Genomic DNA, 24,110 nt, shown 5'->3' on the forward strand with positions numbered 1-24,110 from the left:
CTGTTTTGCCGAGTCTGGGATAAGGCAAGTATGAGCCACTTTATATCTGGGTTTGCGGAGCGCAATTGAAAACATGTGTTACATACAAAGGTTTGAAGTCATCTAATGGAAGATACTAGTTAACTTTTTGCAATTTGCTTTTGTGGCGAAATAGGGTGGCCCGTAATCTTTTTTTAGGAAAAAGATGAATTACCATTCTTAATACCTATACAAGTTGCCCGCAAGGAATCGGAAAAAAATTAACCACGTATTACTGAGGTCATAAGAAGAAAAAAATCTTACACAAATTAAAATCAATTCCACCAAAACAATTTTTTCAATACATAATAAGTACATGTTGTTGGAAAACTTAAGGATTAATATTTAATATGCATTGATATATTTTTTTTCGTAAAAACTAGTCTATTTAATGTGTTCCTTGTCACTTAGATATGTCAATAAGGACGTCTAGATTAAGTCCTATAAGTGGCGACACGACATCGCCATCAAAAAGGCGCTATTCACTAAAACACAATACAATAACGTTTTTTTTTTGTATTAACTCTGAAAGTAGGCGAATTAAAAAAAGTTTATATGACATTTTTTTTTTTTTTTTTAATTTATTTATTTAAGGTCGCTCAAACAGCTAAGGTCATTAGCGACCACTATAAATATACAATTATATCAAATCAAGTCATAATAGTTAACTAGTTTAAGAAATTTAACAGTACATTCTGAGGCAATCAAACAATCTTTTAAACATTTGGGCAGGTTAACAACTAATCTTTCTGTATTATACATCGGGCAATCAATTAACAAGTGTTTGATAGATATATCACTATTACACCTTAAGCACTTCCTTTTAGTTTCCTTGGTTATAAGATATAAATGAGTCACATTGCAATGTCCTATTCTTAATCTATTCATAACCACCTGATCCCTTCTATTATTTACATATAATGTACTCTTTTGGAAAACTGATTTCCTTATCTCATATAAGGCGCTATTGTTATTATTTACCCAATGGCTGTTCCATAATCTTTTAATATTTAATTTAAGGAATTTTTTGAGGTCTTGGTGGTTAGAAGTAGTGTAATTGCATTGTTCATTCCTCAAGGCCTCTTTAGCAGCGGTATCGGCCCTTTCATTTCCAGGAATACCTTGATGACTAGGTATCCAGAATAATTCCACAACGAATTGCTTATCTATTAGGTTAAGTAGGTTTTCTCGTATTAAATTTATCAAAGGATCTTTGTTACTAATATTTGAAAGTGCCTTTAGTGTTGACATTGAATCAGAAAAAATTATGTGTTTTTTAACACTCGAGTTTTCGTTTATTACTTCTAGGCATTTAAGGATAGCAACTGCTTCGCATGTGAATATAGATGTATAGTTTTGTAATCTGTACATATAACTACCGTTCATTGTTACGATCGCGCAACCGGTTCTACCCTCACAGACGGAACCATCGGTATAGTAGAACATAAAATCTGGGTAGTTATTTTTAATTTCATAAAAAAGGTTCCTATATATAAAGTTAGGAGTAGAATCTCTGGGGTTCTTGTTGGCCAGTTCCAGGTTAATTTTGAGTACGTTATTTTTCCATGGAGGGTACGTAGATGGTTTACTCAGAAATACAGTAGGTAATTCAAATTTAATTTCGTTTAGATAATTTTTAATTCTGAGTCTTAAGGGGACGGGAAGCGATGGTTGTAGGCTGTATTCAATATCAGATGGTAATGATTTTTTCGACAGAAACGATTTGTTATTATTAGTTAACTGGTTTTTTTTGTTAAGGTTTGTTGTGTCAGTTGAAGACACAGGGCCCTCGCTAGGGATACGGGCGACCCTGTGCCCGTGGTGACATTTGTGAAAAGGCTGGTGTGATTTATGCGATGCCGGGTCCGGCATCACCATCAGTCAGAAAGCAATGGTGATGCTCGAGTTGAAGACCCGGCGTTGTTGTTATGATTTTAATTGGCCCCATGGTCCCCGCGTTAAATACGGGCAGCCATGGTTCCTGGTTGATATTTGGTAGGTGAAGTTGGCTTATGCGATTTATTTTAGATTTTTGTTTGTGAAATTTATGTTGTTGTAATAGTGAAATTTAGTTTGGTTTGGTTGGCTGAAATTTTTGGTTTGGTTGAATGTTGGATAGTTTTGAAATGGTTTAGTTTAAATTGGTAGAATTGGTTGTGGTTGGAGGGACCGCAGTAGAAGTAAATAATGCACTCAACGGACGCTGCTGCCCGTCCGTCGGTTATCCCTTAGTCGCCTTTTACGACACCCACGGGACGAGATGGGGTGGTGCTATTCTAAACGCCGGCACCACACGGCGTTAGTTAACTGGTTGATGGCATATGAAATGCACAATTCCTTTCTTCGAAACTCTAGGAGCATTTCGTCTGCCTCCACAAGGATACTGTTTACTGGGCTAGTTCTAAAGGCTCCTAGACTTAACCTTAGACAGGTATTATGTGTGCTTTCTAGAAGTCTTAAAATAGTGGGAGAAGCCGAGTCATATATAATTGATCCATAATCGATTTTTTGTTTAATTAATGCTTTGTAGGTATTTTTAATGCATGTACTATCGGAACCCCATTTATTGGATGATAAAATTTTAACAATATTCATTCGGTTATAGCACTCGGACTTTAACTTTTTTATGTGACTTACCCAATTCATTTTTGGATCAAAGGTTAAGCCTAAAATTTTTAAATTGTTAACTTGTTTAATTTTATGATTGTTAATAGTTAGGTTAATCGTACCTTTGATGTTTCTTTTTGAAAGGATCATGAGTTCGGTTTTTGTAACTGAGAATTTAAACCCAGTATGTTTACACCATTCACTAAGTTTATCTAAGGTATTTTGTAAAAGTTTTTCGTTAGGTTTAATATTATTACCGCTACATAATATTGTCAGATCATCTGCGAACAAACACCCCTTTACGGGTCGCTCTATTACATCTAGAACATTATTAATCGATATCAAAAACAGAACAACACTTAAAACGGATCCTTGAGGAAGTCCATTCTCCATACTGAGCGGATCTGAGAATGTATCATCAATTTTTACCCTTATAGTCCTATACGTTAAAAAATTTACAACAAAGGAAAGGATGTTGCCTTTTATATTAAATTGTTCTAGAAGTGATATAACTCTGTGTTTCCACACCATCTCATATGCTTTTTCTAGATCTAGAGCAACAGCTACCACACTATTTTTGTTTGCAAAAGATGTCAGAATTTCATTTTCTAAAAAAGCTAAATGATCTGAGGTTGACCTAAACTGTCTAAACCCAAATTGATATGGCGATAAAAGTTGATTATGTTCTAGGTACCATCTCAATCTATTACTTACAATTTTCTCAAACAGTTTACATAGATTACAAGTAAGAGATATAGGTCTATAGCTGGTGCTAGTGGTGGGAGGTTTACCTGGTTTTGGGATAGGTATAACAGTAGCTTCTCTCCACTGATCAGGAAATACATGTTTAGACCATATGTAGTTATATATGTCCAAGAGTCTTTCAAGAGCTATTAAGGGAAGTTTCTTTATTAAGGTATTGGATATTTGATCAGGGCCCGGACTTGAATCTCCTAGTTTATCTAAAATTAAGCAAAGTTCGTGCAATGTGATGGTCTCATTGATTGGGTTACTATTATCTTTTAAATTAAATATAGTTTTGGCCCCTTCTATTTGATTTTTATAATGTATGAAATCATTATTGTAATTACTTGAGCTTGAATTTTTGGCAAAAGCTGTTACTAATAATTCTGAGTTTATTTTTGGATAACAGCATAGTTCACCTTCATTATTTTTTAAAATTATAGTTTGTTTTTTCCTTTTCTGCCCGTTAATAGAATTAATTTTTTGCCATATGATTCCAATAGGCGTATGATTATTAATCGAGGATATAAATTTTTCCCAATTAGTTTTCCTACTTTCTTTAAATAATCTTCTAGTTTGCGATCTCTTCTTACGATATTCTATTTTCATTAATTCTTGTTTACGTTGCTGTTCTTCATCATTATGATCGTTATACTGATTATTTTGGGACTTCCTCGCTTCTTTTACATAATGTCTATAAGCTCTCTTTGTTTCTTTTAGTGACTTGGAGCAGTCTTCGTTCCACCATGGAACTTGTTTCTTTTTTAATTTTCCAGAGGTTTTTGGTATGTATTTTTCAGCGGAACTGATTATTGTTTGATTAAATTCCTTCACTACATCATTAATACACATATCGGAAGAGAGATTTAATTTATCTAATTGTTTAATCTTACGTTCTACCTCGCTACGAAAGTTCACCCAATCTGCATTCTTATAATTCCAATGCTGTGGGATTTTTTGAACAGTTGGGCTCAAGTCCACACTAGATGAAATGATAATAGGGAAGTGGTCACTGTCGTAAAGATTATCCAATGCATTCCAATCGAAATAAGTTGATATACTTCGTGAAGCAAAAGTTAAATCTATACAACTAGTATCGCCGTTTCTGTTATTGAAGTGTGTAGGCTGGTGAGAGTTGAGAAGAATAACATCCTCATTTACATCTAACCAATCAGCTATCACTTTACCCCGCTGATCACAATGATTTGAACCCCAATAGAAATGGTGACCATTAAAGTCTCCCAATAATACGAAAGGGCTTGGAAGCTGTTTAACTAAATCATTTAAATCATTTTCACTAAAGGAGCAGCTGTTGGGCAAATACAAATTACAGATAGTTATAGCCAGCGGAAATTTTATTCTTATTACTATTACTTCTAGATTGCTTTTAATATCAATACGTTCAGGGAACGTGTGTGGCTTTATATATGTCGCTACTCCACCGCTGGCTATACTGCTGTGTGTACGGTTTTTATAAAAGGTTTCGTAATTTTTTAATTTAGCGCAATAATTGTTTTTAAAGTTTGTTTCTTGAATACAGAAGCATAATGGGTCAACCTCATTTAAGATGAGTTTTATATTTTCAAATCTTACGTGGAAGCCATTAACGTTCCACTGCAAAATTTTCATAAATAAGACTAACTTTCTACTTATATATTAATAAGGATGTTATTGAGTCTTCTTCCCTAGGTTAATATCTTGCAGTTTCCTGGAGAATCTTGAGCATCTGTTTTTTAAATTCTTATTCAATTTAGGTCGGAGGAATAGGCACATATCAATTAATTCAGGAATGTTTTGGGTGTAGTCCTCGGTTATTTCTTGAATATTTTGTTTATTGCGTGATTTGTCTAAAAGACTTATGAATTGGTCCAATGTGATGGGGAAGCGAGATGTGTTTTCAGTTTCATTCAATTCAAGGTGAATATCATTCCAAACTTGTTCTTCTGTTCTATTGTCTAAAGTTTTCTTCTTTTTTTTAAGAGACTTGTTGTTTGGTGATTCTTCTTCCAAGGAAATGTTACTGTCGGTGTCATCCGCATTGTCACTCAATGGTAAACTCTCCTCCAAATGAATATCAGCTTGTCTCTGATCTGGGTTTGAAAGCTCCGATGTGGTTGTTGAGAGGATACGCTTAGTGCCTTTGTTGTAGTCTGGCTTACTGGATGGTGTATTGAAGATAGCGGATTGTGTCTGAGGTATGTCAAAAATCATTGGAGGGTGGCTGGAAGTTTCTTTATTTTCTTGTGTGTGACTCTGACTGCTATTAGGTTGTTGTTGATTACTCTGTGGACAGAGTTTAGCTAAATGTCCAATACCGTTACAAACGAAGCACTTCATTGATTCGTTTGTGATGTAAATCCAATAATTGGTATCATCGTAATTAATGAGCATTGATTCCGGTAACCTTTTTTCGTCCTCTGGAGACACGTACACTTGTCGTCGGAAACTCATAATGTGTGAGAAACCAGCGTCGGGTATTCCTACTTTCATGTAAGTAATAGGAGACATAATTTGGACATTCATTTCTTTGAATTTTTCCTCTAATACTTCGTGTGGAATGACGGGGCAAACATTGGATAGAACGATTCGTTTATTTCTTGTTATTAGTGGTCGAATCTCCAATGTGTGTTCTTTGACTTTTACTTTTTTTACTTGGTCAACAAGTTCATCAGCTGTTTGTTTTGTATCCAAGTAAACACATACTCTGGAATTGGATATACGGGATATAAAACGGATTGACGATGATTTAGTAACCTTTGACAGCGATAACAGGTAGTCTCGAATCATAATTCCCTCTATGGAATCTATTATAATGGCTTGATCTTTTTTGGGGTGGGTACTTTTAGAAGTAACATTGGCGTAACTTACATTGGGGTTCGGGGTTAGGTTGTCCATGTTAAAATGAGGGGCTCCTGTTGCCAGGAGCACCCCCCCAGTACTAAACTATGTAGTTGCACTAATGTGATATTAAATAATTACTCGCGGCGAGTCGGCGCATTTATCGAATTTCGAATTGCGATAAGACGCGTGAACCGAACGGCGGTCGCTGGGTAACTGTATGACATTTTTGTCTCTAAATATATCGTTAAAATCTTTCTGTTTCCTCGCGGGCACCGTGTATGGATCTATCTGCCAGCAAAACAACGATGCTGCAATTATTGTTCAAGTATTTTTCCAAACACCATCATTTGACTAAAATGATCTTTTGTTAAATTATTCCTGAGTTAAGAAAGGACTCGGCAATGACATATGCTATAAAATTAAGCAGGTATCTGTTTACGGCCGCAATAACATAAATACAAATATGCTTATGACGTATTTAATTTATAATGTTGTCAATAATTCCAGTTTCCATTATACTTACGTCAGTATAAAACTACTTACATGCTATTTATAAACAACTAAGGTAAAAGTTTTTTTTTTTTCTGAAGACCTTATCAAAATTGTCCTTTGGATTCAGTTTAACTGTGCCTGTGAACGCTGTCTCCTGTACGAGTCACGTGCTAGTCTCATATGTACACTGTCTCGAAGTCTAGTCATGTATCTCCGCGTTTCGTCGCGGAGCCCAGATGCAAGAAGCTGGAAAACCTAGTTTAGACATTTACACTCGACGTAGGAAGAAGCAGGATTTTCTCGATATATTTACATATGGTAAGTATTTACTTTCATATTATTAAGATGTTGCCAAATTTGGTGTATTTACATTTATACACCGTGGGCTGATAAAACCCGACAAATTTGAAAGGTGTATTCTTGACCGCATTTAGAGTCTAAAATGTGATACAAAATTTCCTGAAATCGGTCTTGTTTTAGAGATAATGTCAATTTTTGTAAAAAATTGTTTCTGTATTAACTTAGTGAAAAACGCATTTTTGGCTGCGATGCTGCCACTATGTGACTTGGTTTAGATATACCTGTTGGCAGACATAAAAGATTTATACGAAACTCGCAATTTTTAGTGTAAATAAAAAAAAAACTTTAGTTATTCGTTGTAACTAATTTTTTTTTTTTCGACAAGATCTAAGAATAAATAACGTGTCGTATGAAGAATAAGCAAAAAAAATTTTTTTTTTGTCTGATAAAAAATTTTTTTTGCCGAATTTTCCCATAACTTATATAACATTTTTTGGTCCTCATGACCTCAGGAATGCGTGGTTAAAATCTGTCGGGTTTTACCAGCCCACGGTGTATAATAAAGAAAAACTAGGTACCTACTTTATTTAAGGGTATAACAATATATCACATACCTAATATGTCTGTACCCTTCTTTATTCCGATGAAAGCAAAGGCATTTGTTCATATTGAAATTGAGTATTAGCTTTCTTTACCTCACATCTTTCGTATCAGCAAATCCGGAAAAGACACCTTATTCCGTGTAGCTAACGTCGAAATTCAAGCAAAAGCATAATAGCAAGTTTTAAAAATTTCTATTCAAAATGTAACCTACCTTTACAATCAGAACAGTAGTTCTCGAACGAACATGGAGATTTAGGAGGGTCAGTACGGTACCCGCAGTTTGTCTCCCGGACAAGGGTCTGCGTGCGGTTAGAATTAACTTGTCACAACTGGAGAACAATATCATTTGGATGTAATCGAAGCACTAGTAATAAATTTAATTAATTACGGCTTCAACTATTCGGGGTTAAAGTTGTTAGTAGGTTTTAGGCAACTTTGTGAGGTTTGGGAATGGTCCTATTTTCTAATGAATCAGTATTTTGTATTTAGCGTGCGAAGAAAACTTTACTTTGTTGCGGTGACCATTTGTTTGATTTAATTTCGTTTTGTTTAGTGATAGCAAATTAACATTTACTCGTAGTTGGTAATCAAACAAAGTTTTAGGAACTATTTGCTCAGTAAGGCGAACGTTGTCCATAGCAAACCACTACGCCATGTTAGCTACGAGTACATGTATCTAGAAGTTTTCATTTCTAGAGTTGTATGTATACTAGGTAAATAAACAAATAACGAAGTTAATCTTTCCGAAAGGAAAGTATAACAGTTATCATATAAAATAACAAACAATGTTACTGGAGCAACATCACGGAAAGAACCCTTTACACTTACGCACACTTCGGAACATGTGGCATCCAGTATTTACAGTTTCCGGGAATCCTCGTACTCGTTAAGTGGTGCTATTCCACTATATCGTCCCATATGTATGCAGCAATCTTGCCGAGTTTAGAAAATGCTGCAGCGGCTTATATTGGCGCCTATCCAAGAGGATAGCCCACACGGCAATTTTGACCAGATTAATTGTTACTACTTTTGCCAAATGCACTCTGGAGTCTAGATTTATGAAACGAATTTCGGATGTAACATTTGGTGTCATATGTGTATTTTGCGAGCAGTTGTTTCGGCGGCTTAGCATTCCGTGTGAGACATTTGTCAGGGGTTTTGCGGTATAAATTATTGTGGGTATTATGAATGTACGAAGACGGGTTTTATTTTGTTCATTTTATTCTTGCTGCTTATGTAAACGGTAATTTTGTAGCGTAAGTATAAATTCTTAATACATATACCTATACAAGTATTTCATTTCATTTTTGAACATGTCTCAAAATTTTTATTTCCGATAATATGGTGGTAGAAGTGACTAGCAGCGACAAAATAGCCATTTAAGTAGTAGCATTTATTTGTTTTATGAGCATATAAATCTTATAATGTAGTCACGATTGTACACCGTCAGTACCTTAGGTTAGAAAATGGAGTAAGTAAAAGGTTTTTTTCACCACCCCAACGGTAAAGGTCCTCTTGATTGTTCAAAAACTAATGAGAAAGTTGCATTTTATCCACATGAGGGGCAAATTAATCAGGTGCAAATTTTGATTTGTTTCCTTATGTTAGCTGGTAGAATTGACTTTTAACGCATTCACTGCCAGGGGGCGTGGCCTAGGAACAAACTTGTATGACGGTGAACGCATATATGCGTCGGTGGCAGTGAATGCGTTAAATGATGATTTTGAATGATATATTTTTATTACTTTCATTTGGATTTGATTTGGTTTGATTTTTTTTGGTATTTCATTGTTAATATTTTCCTCGCGTTGGTGTGGTGAACAATTTTGTGTTTCATTCGGAGGCAAAGTTTGTTTAACCCTCATGCCTTGAGACCCTCACAACGCTCAAGATTCCCATTCACTTCTCGAACCAATTTTGGAATCATTCGCATCCTCGGGTATTAATATTAGCACGAATTGTTAAACAACTACTTTGCCCTGTTGTAAAACAAATAAGAATTTTTAGTTCTATTCAAAGGAATGTAAATAAAACTATTTTACACAGCAAAAAAAAAAACAGGTAATTATATTCAATCATACCAAATATATTATACTGTTAATGTTAATGCGAAGAAATGTAAAAATATCACCTTATTTCATTAAATACCATTTAAAATGTACGTAATGTAATAATATCCTAGATAACATGTAAAATACTAATGATTTCTATATTTTTATCTTGCTACCTTCCTCAAAATCACTAATACCAATAAACGACTCAGGATTCATCAAATACGTATGGCAGAGTGTTTTGCTAGCAAAGCATTGTTTTGTTTCCTCGTCAAGATAGCGGTTGATGATAGCAGCGGCACGCAAGTCATCGGTTGCATGTGCGGGCGGCGAGCGCAGGTCGTGCACGACGAGAGGCGTGCGCGAGTAGCGCTGCAGTTCGAGCGGGCTGACAACAGGCGAATCGGCAGTGGGTGAGCGTAGGAGTACTATACGGGATTCAAGTACGCGTGGTGATGGCCGTTTGTACTGCAACGCCTGCATCACTCGTGCATACGCCGCCTCTATAAGCAAGCGCGCGTACTGCGTTGAGTGTGCTACGCGCCCTCGTAGCGCGCGTACGCTCACGTCTATCTTTTGTTGCCATGTTGGCGCTTCACGTAGCGCGGCATCCAACTGAGCTGACGAGACGCCCATGAGTGTACACATGTGACGGGCAACTGCCTGTTGGAGAATCGACTGTGAATCGATTGCGCCATCGCACGCCACAAGTAGCTGCCGCTCCAGCTCGTCTAAGAATTGCTCCGGCCCGCCGCCCAAGCAGAACACCGTGCCCGTCATTCCTGTGATACATGCAGAATGTTTGGTACTAATATTTATGACTCGAACTCTAAAGTAACTAATGTAGTTTACCAGGGAAACAATAAGAACTTACCATGATCTTCCAATTCGGCAGCCATTTCGAGAACTGACAGTACACCTATTTCGTGACCCAATAAATAAAATTTATTTGTCCCGCCTTTTTTCTTTAGAAACATCTGTAAAATATCCAAGCTACGTTAATAAATTATGTCTAAGAATAATAACTCTGCTTAGTTATGAATATTACGATGTTAATCTGCACGTAACTGGAAACCATGGTACATAAATCTGTTAAGGTATTGCTGAGTATCATACCGTGACATATCTAGCCGTCATCTCCTGGAGAGTTTCATCGGGATGGTTGAGTCCGGGCTGCAGCACAACTGCAGCTAGCTGCAAGCGTTCACAAAGCTCGCGGTACCGCTGGTGTAGCCCTTGCAGTCCCGGCACTATGAACAGGCACGCTTCGGAAGCGTTGAACTCGTCATCTCTCTAAAAATGTTTTTTATTTTATTTTTTTATTTTAGTAGACTCTTCCAGTTCAGTTATAGTCTTTAAAGCTGATGATTTTAGCCAGTAACTTTATAAAGTTGATTTGGTTACTTACTAAGATGTAAATCGAGGTTTAGACTAGCAAGAACTTGCATGCAAACTTTTGAATTCAGTTTACCTTTCTTTCTTGCTAGTCTACGCCTCGCTTTAGAAACAAATAACGAAAGTCTTAAAAGGAAATTAATTATTGCTACTAGTATAATACTTTTTCTACGAACCATATCGCTGCCTTGTATAAGTGTTTGCATCACTACTGTATCAATCGTGGCTAAGAGTTCATCAGAATCAACGAAGGGAAAGAAAGCACTTAAGCCGCGGACAGGTGCGTAATCTGCTTCTTGTGACGTAGCTACAATTTCCCGTAATCTTAAAATACATAATCAAAATTTTATTATATAAGTACAAAATAAATTTATCTATAAAATGAAAATTTCGTATGTTAATTTTATAGTACATACTTTTCTATACTTAACATTTGCAATTTATTTTCGGTGATTGTTATATTCTGGTTGTCTAGAAATACTCTAAGAGCTTGAATTTTGTCCGCAGTTAAGTCAAAATCCTGCAACGTTTGGCTTTTTGAAGTATTTTCTGATATTGTGATACCTGGAAATCATTGGTTGTGTTTATATATGGTAGTTAGCAACGATCGTGTAAGTTTATACAAAACCTTTGAACGAAGTAGTTAAATTAAATATTATATATGTATACTATTCGCTGGCATAAAATCAAAGTCTTGGCGATTCAGTGAGAAAATCCGTTGGGTTATATTTATAATTGATTATCAAATAAGGTTAAGAGACAGAAGTCAGCTCATCGTCAATCAAAAACGATCAAAGTGGTTGTTGGAACTGACAGTAATTTAAATTGAAATTTCGTTTTATTTTGTGTAGAATATTATTTTGGAAACGGACGATATTGTCGATTGCTTTGTTTCAAACTCACCAGTTATTTTTTCTATTTGGTATGTAAGAGAAGCTTTGCTATCAGACGGGCGCTGAGCAAAAATCACAGGTTGCATTGTCTGCAAACCCTCCTCTATTGCATTAACAATTCCACCGTAACACGTTGGTAAAATACCGTCAACCTGCAAGACGTAATATAATAAGTATAACAAAATCTTTCATTTCTCACTCTACTATAACGAATATACATACACACATACACATACACTACATTTGTAACGAAAAAAAGCTATATATATATTTTAATATGATTGTATTACCTTTGCATCAATCGATAAGGAAAGCATCATGGCAGGCAACTGATATGCTGCCCTTGAGACACAAATGTCTTCTCCTACAGAGGCATTGACAGCAATTACTGCGAAGTACCTGTACAGTTGTGAAATGTTTGACAGTAATGAAATCCAAACAGTAGTATTATTTTCAATTCAATTTCAATTATTTTAATCTCTTATACTCGTAACAAAAGAACGAAAGGTAAAGAAAGAAATCCATTCATGTTTAGTTCATATTGAGCAGCTTCTACTATCTATGGGACAAACCCTGAACTCTGATGTTGAAATTTTCCATTCAAAGGACAATGGGCACTTTTGTATGGGGAGTGTCCCATGGATGTATACTGTTGAGACATATGTCGTTTTAAAGCTCTTAATCGTAGTATTATTTTATTGTATGGCACCAACCTTGGACCACTTGCAGGGACCGAGCTATATAAAAAAAGAAGTTGCGCATATAAGCAGTTATATTTCCTTATACGCGGGATATAAAAAGATTTAGCGTATTTTATTCGAAAGAATATAAAAAATGCTTTATGTTTTTTGTATCAACACCAATGATAAAGTATTTAAAGGGACACAATGTACAGTTTTAAAAAATCGACATTCTAAAAATTACTTGATACACAGCGAAATAAGAGTGTATACAAATGCCATGTATATCATGTGAAAAGTATTTTTATAAGCTATTTTTCGTATAATATAACTGGGGTCAAATCGTTGCAGGGACCAAAATAAAACCATTTAATGAGTTAATTAATTGTAGTTAATTACGCCTTAACTTTTCTACTCAACGCCAGATGTCGCTCTAAAGCAAAATTCTACTTGACGTAAAACATTTATACATAGCGGTAATCTCGTCAGTCTTACTCCATCATTTTAAAAAGTATAGACTAGTTTATGGATTTCTAAAGTTATGTCAAGATGACTCTGAATGTAATATTGTCAACAATAATTGTCAAAACACGCAATTTAAAATATTCAACATTGTAATTACAAACTAGTATATTTCTAATACGCTATAATTTTCTCCAATCGAAAGGCACTCCATTCCCTTGATCTCAGAGAGTATGCTCCTTGATGATCTTCACTATTCATGGGGTAGGTAAGATAAAAGTATTATTTTTTCTCGTATAGCTGCTATATAGCGTTCGACTCCATGGAAAATAAAGGCTCCAAATTATATAAAAAATGTAGCATATATACAAAGTGCAATTTAGATAGTATTCCAGAAAAAAATGCGCCAATGTAAATGCTGAAAAGTTTCCTATCGTATTGTCGAACAAATTCATATCTACTTCTGATCTACGCGACCTTAGAAGTTTGGATTGTTCTACCTAATCATTTTACATTTTATTGTTTTCAGAACAAGAATTATTTTAATTCCCACTGTCTATGTAAGGGGACTTAGAGCGGATTCATACTTTACTATACGTGTCGTGTCGAATGATAGTCCCTATGTCAGTTTCTCCAATTCAATTTTGCGTAGGATAAGTTAAAAAAATAATTAAAAATATGTGTTACCGTATTTTTATTCGTGAAATGTTACCTATATATCTAAGTTAATGATTGTACTATACTTCCAAAAATATGTCTGACAAACATTTTACATAAAAGCCATTTTTCCACGTAAAAATGAACTATTATAGGGACCATCTTTTGAATTTATGATAATTTATTCATATTTTAATGTACTCAGGTAATATTGCAGGCATTATATCAGCACCAAATAAATGCTGTGAACCAGATATATAAAGTGTTTTAAGTGGCGAATAACGTTTCCAAATCGCATTTTCTTTTGACATATCTTTCTTTTTATTTATTTTTTTTGCTCTTTTTTTCACGACCGGTTTGGCCTAGTAAGTCGATGATCCTGAGTTTGAATCCCGGTAAGGGCATTATTTGTGTGATGAGCACAGATATTTGTTCCTGAGTCATGGATGTTTTCTATGTATTTAAGTATTTGTATGTTATATATTATTATGTCGTTGTATGATTACCCACAAAACAAGCCTTCTCGGCTTGCCGTGGGACTCAGTCAATTTGTGTAAGAATGTCCCTATAATATTTATTTATTGTTATTATTATTGTATGTCCGGTAACAGAACTCCCCAGGAGCACTCGGGTGTGTAAGGTCGCTACTCCCCAACTTATTATAATTGTTATTACTTTCAGCATTTTTAAGTTGTTCATCGGACACTGAGGCCATTGAAGTTTCAAGCTGGCGGCATCAAAATGGAGTACCTAGGTACTGTTTCAAATAAATGGGTGGTAAGTAAGTACATTTGGTGAAGTGGAACTGCTGATGTTGATCAGAAACGGAACTCTTCCACGCGCGTGATTTGTCTTCTTTGTTAAGTTTGTAACGAGTAAGTTTCAAGTACCAAGGTTTTTAGGAACCTTTGTGTCAAGGTAAAGGTCTGACGATGGGTTCCATGAGGAAGCGAGGGAACACCTCAAATCTTATAGGCATATAGTCATTTTAGATTTTCATCAATACCTTAAGCTTTTTAATTCCCACTAGTGGCATTTAATGAAGTTGACCAAACGGAACTCTTGAACGCGCGAGATTTTTCTTCTTTGTTTTTTTTTTATGATATAAGAGGCAAACGAGCAGACGTCACACCTGATGGTAAGCGATTACCGCCGCCCATGGACACCTGCTAAACCATAGGGGTTGTAAGTTCGGTGCTGGCCTTTAAGATTGGAATACGCTGTTTTCTTAGTTTTAAATGTCGTATTGGTCCGGAAATACCGCAGGCGACAGATCATTTCATAGTTTAGTTGTATGAGGCAGGAAGTTTCTAGAGAAATGCACAGTTGAGGACTGCCAACCATCTAAGTGGTGAAAATAAAAATGTTGTAGCGTAGAGCGCTGACGAAAAGAGGCGGCAAGGATTAATCCGAGCAATTCGATGGAACACTCGCCGTAATAGATTTGTCCTGATAAGTTTGTAGAAAGTAAGGTTGTTAAGAAACATCTGTGTCTAGATCCAGGTCTGATAGATACCTCAAACCTTATAGAAATACATATAGTTTTTTTTGGATTTACATCAATATCTTTAGGCTTTTTATTTAAAAAAAAGCTACATTTAATCAAGTGGAACTGCTGATGTGTTCCAGAACGGAACTTTTCAACGCACACGTTTTGTATTCTTTATTAAGCTTGTAGTGAGTAAGGTTCTTAAGGTGTACTTAATACATCAATGTCCAGTTCTGATGATGGGTTTCATGAAGAATCGAGGGAATTCCTAAAACTTTTAGGCATACATGTAATAATTTCTGGGATTTTATTTACATATCAAGCATTATTATTAAAAAAGTGTCATTTGACTAAAAGTAACAGCTGATGTTGACCAGAATGGAACTCGCCAACTCGCGCGCGATTTGTTTTATTAGTTAAGTTTGTAGCATGTAAGTTTTAAGTATTAAGGTTTTTAGGAACATTTGTGTCAAGGTAAAAGTCTGATGATGGGTCCCATGAAGAATCGAGGGAATTTCTTAAATGCTTTAGGCATATATGTAGTACTTATTGGATTTTCATCAACATATTATCAACTTTTATTCACAAAAGTGACATTTGATGATGTGGAACTACTGATGTTGACCAGAACGGAACTCCAACGCGTGCAATTTTTCTTCGTTAAGTTTGTAGCAAGTAAGGTTCTTAAGAAACATTTTTGACAAAGTACAGTTCTGATGATGGGTTTCATAAAGAATCGAGGGAATTTCTAAAATCTTATAGGCATACATGTAATAATTTCTGGGATTTTATTTACATATCAAGCATTTTTATTAAAAAATTGTCATTTGACTAAGTGTAACAGCTGATGTTGACCAGAATGGAACTCGCCAACTCGCGCGCGATTTGTTTTATTAGTTAAGTTTGTAGCAAGTAAGTTTTAAGTATTAAGGTTTTTAGGAACATTTGTGTCAAGGTAAAGGTCTGATGATGGGTCCCATGAAGAATCGAGGGAATTTCTTAAATGCTATAGGCATATATGTAGTACTTATTGGATTTTCATCAACATATTATCAAGTTTTATTCACAAAAGTGACATTTGATGATGTGGAACTACTGATGTTGACCAGAACGGAACTCCAACGCGTGCAATTTTTCTTCGTTAAGTTTGTAGCAAGTAAGGTTCTTAAGGAACATTTTTGACAAAGTACAGTTCTGATGATGGGTTTCATGAAGAATCGAGGGAATCCCTAAAATCTTATAGGCATACATGTAATAATTTCTGGGATTTTATTTACATATCAAGCATTTTTATTAAAAAATTGTCATTTGACTAAATGTAACAGCTGATGTTGACCAGAATGGAACTCGCCAACTCGCGCGCGATTTGTTTTACTAGTTAAGTTTGTAGCAAGTAAGTTTTAAGTACTAAGGTTTTTAGGAACATTTGTGTCAAGGTAAAGGTCTGATGATGGGTCCCATGAAGAATCGAGGGAATTTCTTAAATGTAATAGGTATATATATAGTACTTATTGGATTTTCATCAACATATTATCAAGTTTTATTCACAAAAGTGACATTTGATGATGTGGAACTACTGATGTTGACCAAAACGGAACTCCAACGAGCGCAATTTTTCTTCGTTGTTAAGTTTGTAGCGAGTAAGGTTCTCAAGAAACATTTTTGTCGAAGTACAGTTCTGATGATGTTTCATGAGAAAGCGAGGGAACTCCTCATTCTCCTCAATTCTTATAGGCATATAGTCATTTTGGATTTTCATCAATATCTTTAGCTTTTTTTATTCACATTAGTGGCATTTGATGAAGTGGAACTAGTGATGTTGACTAAAACGGAACTCTTCAACGCGCGAGATTTTTTCTTTTTTTGTTTGTTGTGATATAAGAGGCAAACTAGCAGACGAATCAACTGATGGTAAGCAATTACCGCTGGCCATGGACATCTGTTACACCATAGGGATTGTAAGTGCGGTGCCGGCATTTAAGATAGGAATACGCTCTTTCCTTAAAGTTTTAAAGATCGTATTGGGCCGGAAATACCGCATGCGACAGATCATTTCATAGTTTAGCTGTATGAGGCAGGAAGTTTCTAGAGAAATGCACAGTTGAGGATTGCCAACCATCTAAGTGGTGAAGATATAAATGATGTAGCGTAAAGCGGTGACGGAAAGAGGCGGCAGAGATTAATCCGAACAATTCCTCGGAACTTTTAAGTTTGTAGAAAGTAAGGTTCTTAAGAAATATCTGTGCTAGACACCAGTGTCTAGTGTCTAGGTCTGATGATGGACAGCTCAAACCTTATAGAAATACATATAGTTTTTTTTTTCATCAATATCTCTAGGTGTTTTATTTAAAAAAAGTTTTATTTGATCAAGTGGAACTGCTGATGTTGTCCAGAACGGAACTTTTCAACGCACGCGTTTTGTATTTTATTTATTAAGCTTGTAGCGAGTAACGTTCTTAAGGTGTATTTATATCAAGTTCAGTTCTGATGATGGGTTTCATAAATAATCGAGGGAATTCCTGACATCTTATAATTTCTGGATTTTTATTTACATATTATCAAGCATTTTTATTAAAAAGTGACATTTGACGAAATGCAACAGCTGATGCTGGCCAAAATGGAACTCGCCAATTCGCGCGCGATATGTTTTATTTGTTTATTTTATAGCAAGTAAAGTTCTTGAAGACATTTGTGTCATAAGGTCTAGTTCTGAGGATGCGTTCCATGAGAAATCGAAGAAATTCCTCAAATCTTATAGGCATACAATACATATAGTAATGTTTGGATTCTCGTCAACATATCAAGCATTTTTATTTAAACAAGTTAGTGATATTGACCAGAACGGAACTCTTCGATTCTTATTCTTTGTTAAGTTTGTAGCAAGCTAGGTTCTTAGGAAACATTTGTGTCAAGGTCCAGTTATGATGATGGATTCAATGAGGAATTGAGGATTTTAAATCGATTTGAATTCTCAATTGGGAGGAATTGAGGATTTTCGTCAACATATCAAGTTTTTTTTATTTGAACAAGTGACATTTGATGAAGTGAAACTGCTGATATTGAGCAAAATGGAACTCTTCAACGACAAGTATGTTACCTTAGGCGTTTTTTTTTATTTATTTCGTTTATAGCATGTAAGGCTTTTAAGGAACATTTGTGTCAAGGTCTAGTTCTGATGATAGGTTCTACGAGAAACCGAAGGAGCTTCTCATATTGTATAGGATAGGCATACATATAGTCATTTTAGGATTTTCATCAATATTACGAGCATTTTTACTCAATAAAGTGACATTTGATGAAGTAGAATTGCTGATGAAGAACGGAACACCTCAACGACTTCCAGATTCTTTATTTTTATTACTCTTCTTTCTTTTTCATTATTCTTAGAACAGGTATTTCTACTACTATTGAAGTACAGTATTGAAGTGAACCGAACTGCTACTATTAAAAGTAGGTAGGTAGGTTAAATAGGTTAAAACTGTAAGGATTATTGTGTATAAGTAGTCTTTCTTTTAATTAAACATAGGTAAGTAATTCTATTTAAGTATAAGTATCTTTAAAAAAACATCAATCGACTCTTATCTGTCACTAGTTCCAGTTTCAGAGTATAAAATCCGGGTACACAGCCACGGCTAGCCGGGTAGCCAGACAGTTCGAATACGGACAAGTTATTGTGAATAAAAAATCTTATCGTCTTGCAAAAGTTATTGTCATAAATGTATAGGTTTCGAATACATGAATATAAAGTTAAAATGCTGGTAAAAGTATTAGTTTTTATCATTAACCATTTTATATCCCAACAAAACTAAATGCTTTCATTACCTAATGTAGGTTACGTTAGGTAATAAATAAATAAATATCTAGGGACAATCTTACACAGATTGGCCCCAAACTAATCAAAGCTTAGGTACTAGGCGACGTTAAATATACTTATTTAGATAAATATATATTTACGTATATACATAGAAAACGCGCATGCCTTAGGAACAAATATCTGTGTTCATCACACAAAGAAATGCCCTTACGCGATTCAAACTCGGGACCATCGGCTTCATAGGCAGGGTCACTACCCATTAGGCCAAACCGGTCGGCAAAAGGTAAAGTTAATTAGGTAAAGATAATGAATAATTAAACGTATTATAAATTGACACCAATATCCATCAAATAGTATAACTAGGTATGCTAAGAGCGGATTTCAGGCCATTACGTCGCACCTTTAGAATGAAACTAATTTGACTCAAAAAGTACGACTACTTTATATATGTAGTTTGGTAGGACAGTAAGAACTCACTATATGTGTCTCTTTTTCATGCGGTGAAATCCCCCCCACCCGGAAAGGGTAGCGACGCCCATTTTATCGACTCTCGAGTCGACTGCAATCTGATACTATTTAATAGTAAGTATAAGTACTTAGTAAAAGGACGGAAGTATTGTAAAGATACTACTTTTTAACCGACTACAAAAACTTTTTTTTTGTATATATGTTAAGTAAGATCTTCGTAATTTCTGAACCAATGTTGAAAATTAGTTATCGTTTGAAAGTGGGTATATAGTTCCAAGGTGGTCCTATTTTTGACAAAACCACGAGGAATTAAGGGAACTCCCCAAATCTTATAGGCGTTTTTTAGTTTCATCAACAGACCAGGCATTGCCATTCAAAAAAGTGCTATTTGAAGAAGTGGAACTTCTGATCAGGACCAGAAAAGAACTCTTTAACGATGCGTATTTCACGCTAGACGATTTGTCTTCTTTGTTATGTTTGTAAAGAAGCTACTTGCTTAACGAGGTTTAAGGAATATTTGTGTAAAGGTCTAGCTTACATCATGGGTTCCATGAGGAATTGAGGCAACCTCTCAATTCTTGATGGAACGTAAAACTGTTTATTGACATAATTGTCGATAGGTATCCCATCTGCTCTAATTTACCCCACTTGACGGTACTTACATGAAAAAAAAACTTCTCTTAAAAATAGGAAACCGACTTCAAACATAGGTATTAGAAAACAATACAAAAACTGTTATTGTATTTTCAGAAACCATACGGCAATAATGAGGATGCATCGACATAAGAAGAATCGAACATGGGCAAGATAAAGTTCAAGAAAAGAGCAAATATAATGTGTACTTGTGTGTAGTCAAAGAAAGTTGAAAAATAAAGCATAATTAATGGCCATAGAATACAGAACCGATACACGAACATTAAGACTATTAAAAATAGACATAATAGGTTGATCGTACTACTCGTACTAATGTATTTCTTTTGTTCAATTATATTATTGCATTAAAGTTAGATTCTCTAGGTATATATTATTCATAGGTTCTGTATTCTATACGAATTGTTTTAGTGTAATTATTGTACTAAATACCGTTGACCGCCTGTCAACAGTATTTATTTCTACATTACTATCACAGAAGATTTAAGGCCCTACAGTAGTTTTTGAATTAGTATTTACTATGGACAAATATAGCGAAATGTGAGTTTTTACCTAAAATATCAATCTTTTGTGAACGTGGTGTAGAGTATATACCGCCTAAGGCTGAAGTAGCTACGCGGGCAACGGGTTCAAAATAGAATCGTGTTCATGGTCGGCCCATGGTAAAAACAATTAGGTACCCGTAGACCCGCTGGTGAACACTGTTTATGATAACACTTAAAATAAACCCCGTGGACCCACCAGGAGAACATATTGGAGAGACTAGAGATAATACACCGCTTTAAGGGCGGTCGCACTCGGCATTGACATCTGGCGTCTAGATGGCGGGTGGACCTCAGCGAATTTCAAAGAAATATTTATAAACACCCAATGACGTTAGGCTCGGACACCAGATCTTCAATCTCCTGATTCCTGTGGAGTCTCCAGGTTCCATCCTCTCCACGTGTGGGTCCTAGGATTTTTCGCGCTGCCAGACTCCGATGACTCGGGCACGTAGTCCAGATGGGTGAGGATCGTGCAGCCTGGAGGGCGTACTCTGAAGTTCCAAATGGCCGAAGACCGTCTAGACGTCCTAGGTAGGTCCCGCTGGAGAGACGAAATGCAAAAAGACCTTAGCGAACTCGGCGCCGTCGACTAGATGGAAACGGTTTTGGACAGAGAAGCATGGCGGTCTTTGGTGTCGGAGGCCAAGATCCACTTCGGGTCGCTGCGCTACAGCAGTAAGTAAGTATTTATAAACATACTGTACCTTCTGTGTACCTAACCCAAAACGAGATATTTAAGAAAAAGTCCACCCGCCATTCTGACGTCAGGATTGCGGTTGGACCTATGAAATCTTGCATTATACCGCACTAAAAGTATGCAGTTATATGGTACAGTCGCCATCAGATATATCGGAGTGGCCGAGGTGCTCAAAGATATCTAAACACGCACTCTAACCTCTTGACAGTAGAGGCATGTTCAGATATTCGTGGGTACCTTGGCCGCTCCGATATATATGATGGTGACTATACCTTCAGTGTACCTCTGTAAATAGAAATAGAAACCGGTGTACCTCTCCCCAAAACAAGCTAGGCTAAGCTCATGCACAATATAACTGCATACTCTTAGTGCGGTATAATGCAAGATTTCATAGGTCCACCCGCCATCCTGACGTCAGGTTGGCGGGTGAAACGTTTTGTAAAATATCTCGTTTTGGGGAAAGGTACACTGGTTTCTATTAAAGGTACACTGAGGTACGCAGAAGGTACAAAATGTTTATAAATATTTCTTTGAAATTCGCTGAGGTCCACCGCCATCCTGACGCTTACCATATATCTAAGGACCGACCTTAGGGGCAATAACGATAGTGCTAGTTCAGTTGTGTCATTCACAAATTCGAGCCAATCGTGCTGTCTAAAGAAACTAGATGCGATCAATCGCGTGCGTAATGCGAACTCATCAACCAATCACGTTGTGGTACTTGTGGCGTTAGACTGCACGATTGGCTCAAACTCGTGTGCGTAACACCGCTGTACTGGCCCCATTCTTATTGCCCGTAAGGCCCGTCCTCAGATATATTATGTCAATGACACAGTCGCGATTTTAAAAAATCACATCGCTTCTGCTACCAAATTGTTGAGCATAACGTTTTCCTATCCATAGGTTCCATCTGTCCAGTAGGATCCACCATCTCGATCCACCAGATTGAAGAGATTGTTACTTAACTGATGGATCGAGATAATGAAACCTACTGAATAGAGCGGGTCGATTGGATATAACAAAGTACGCTTATATGAAACGGTGCTTCGGTGTGCGAGTGAGACAGTCAGGCCAATTTGAACTTGCATTTGACAGAAAACTGATTGTCTCCATCGAACGCTATCAGTTCCATTGCCGGCCTCTTCGCTGCCTTCTATAGTGGTTCAATCTTACCTTGCTTATGAATAAAAAGGGGCGTGCACACCGATATTAGAGTAATATTGGAATCATATCAGTTAGTTGCGGGCGTCTCGCTCGCACTAATACATGCGTATAAGTGCGAAATGAACGCACGGATGACAGCTAACTGGTATCATTCCAATATTATTCTAAAATTAGTTTAATGTCAGTTGCACTTTCGAATTGGCCTACATAGCTATTTCCTTAGCCTGCACACCGGATCGGCGTGTGGGCCGGCATCTAGCTAATGTAAAGCCACCTCATTAGGTGCTTTTAGCCTTTTGAACGGCAAGAACACCTAAAGATGTGGTGAGAGAAAGCCGCGCGTCTTTCTAGCTGGCGCGAGTGCACGGAGCGGGTGCACGCGCGCGGGTGCCTTTGTAGGTAAAATTCGTCGCACGCGTCCGCGCCAGTTAGCGTCGCCAATTACTGTTTTTCGTTAACCCGCTCCAGCTAGCAAACTAATCGCAAATGGTCCGAGATTGGCGCAATAACCATGCATTCCCTTATCTGGATCTGGATGCACCTATTCACCAATGCTTGCTTTAAAGTAACTTGTCGACTCGTCCTGATAATATTTGTGCGACCGTGAAGAAAATGTATGCCGTCAGTTATTTTTCAATTTATATGAAATAAAGGTGTTAAATGTATTCAAAAGTTTTTATTTCATATGTATATATAATGGAACGCTACTATCTTAGCTTGGCAAGCAGTTAAGAGTCGCTGATACTTGTAATGTATTCACTGCGTTAATTTTAGGTTTAAGATTCTTTATTCTCACTAAGAATTTGACAATTCACTTACATGAGAACTTAAAACTACACAATTTAATCCTGCTTCATATGGCAAACGAAGGGAACGTTGCTTTGAACCACGACGCAATCTCAAATGTTTCACTTTTACACAATTTTCCTGCAGAGAGACAAAACAAGTATGTACATAGTACCTTTTTACGATTTATTTTATCGTAACATATAAACTTAGATTTATTTTCTTGCTGCTAATTATGGTACTCCAACTACTCCATAAATACATTTACTTACCTACTTATTGCTTAGGAATCTTATTTCATGTTTAATAATAAGTTTATATAACGTTTCTAGCGGGACATAACGCGAACTTTAAAAAATATAATGCTTTTTCTACCTTTATCACTCGAATATGTAAGAGCAAGAGAGATAAATAGACGAAACTTACTAGTTCAAGGTAACCACTCGTTTTATTGTCAAAGTTCCGAATTAAACAAACTTATTCTTCGGTGACATTTTTTAGCGTTTATAAGCGACTATACGGATCCAGCATTTGCCGCTCATTCGGTTCTCCTATTGCACGCAAGATGTCATTACTAGAGAGGATTTGAAAAATCATAATTAAGTAGTTTAGTGCCATTTATTGAGCGGTAATACTTTAAAAAAACATATAAATTACTTTTTCATTATATTTCAGGCATGCAAAGTGATGTAAATGGTTACAAAAGTAACTGTATATTAATGACATTTTTTAGTTCCAGTTTACGCCGCAGCG

General features: G+C 36.1%; 1 protein-coding gene across 1 annotated transcript in view; it reads right to left on the reverse strand.

Moving 5' to 3' along the window:
* Positions 1-9,713: 9,713 nt before the first annotated feature.
* The window catches only part of LOC133515632 (fatty acid synthase-like), a 31,233-nt gene continuing 16,836 nt past the window's right edge, over positions 9,714-24,110 (reverse strand). The window contains exons 29-35 of the mRNA XM_061848202.1: positions 12,235-12,343; positions 11,955-12,096; positions 11,468-11,615; positions 11,228-11,375; positions 10,773-10,949; positions 10,531-10,633; positions 9,714-10,438 (exon numbers count right to left, since the gene is read on the reverse strand). Of these exons, the coding sequence (XP_061704186.1) occupies positions 9,813-10,438; positions 10,531-10,633; positions 10,773-10,949; positions 11,228-11,375; positions 11,468-11,615; positions 11,955-12,096; positions 12,235-12,343 (1,453 nt within the window). The 3' untranslated portion in view covers positions 9,714-9,812. The remainder of the gene's footprint in view (positions 10,439-10,530; positions 10,634-10,772; positions 10,950-11,227; positions 11,376-11,467; positions 11,616-11,954; positions 12,097-12,234; positions 12,344-24,110) is intronic.

Source organism: Cydia pomonella, chromosome 2, assembly GCF_033807575.1.
Source record: "Cydia pomonella isolate Wapato2018A chromosome 2, ilCydPomo1, whole genome shotgun sequence".
NCBI lineage: Eukaryota > Metazoa > Arthropoda > Insecta > Lepidoptera > Tortricidae > Cydia > Cydia pomonella.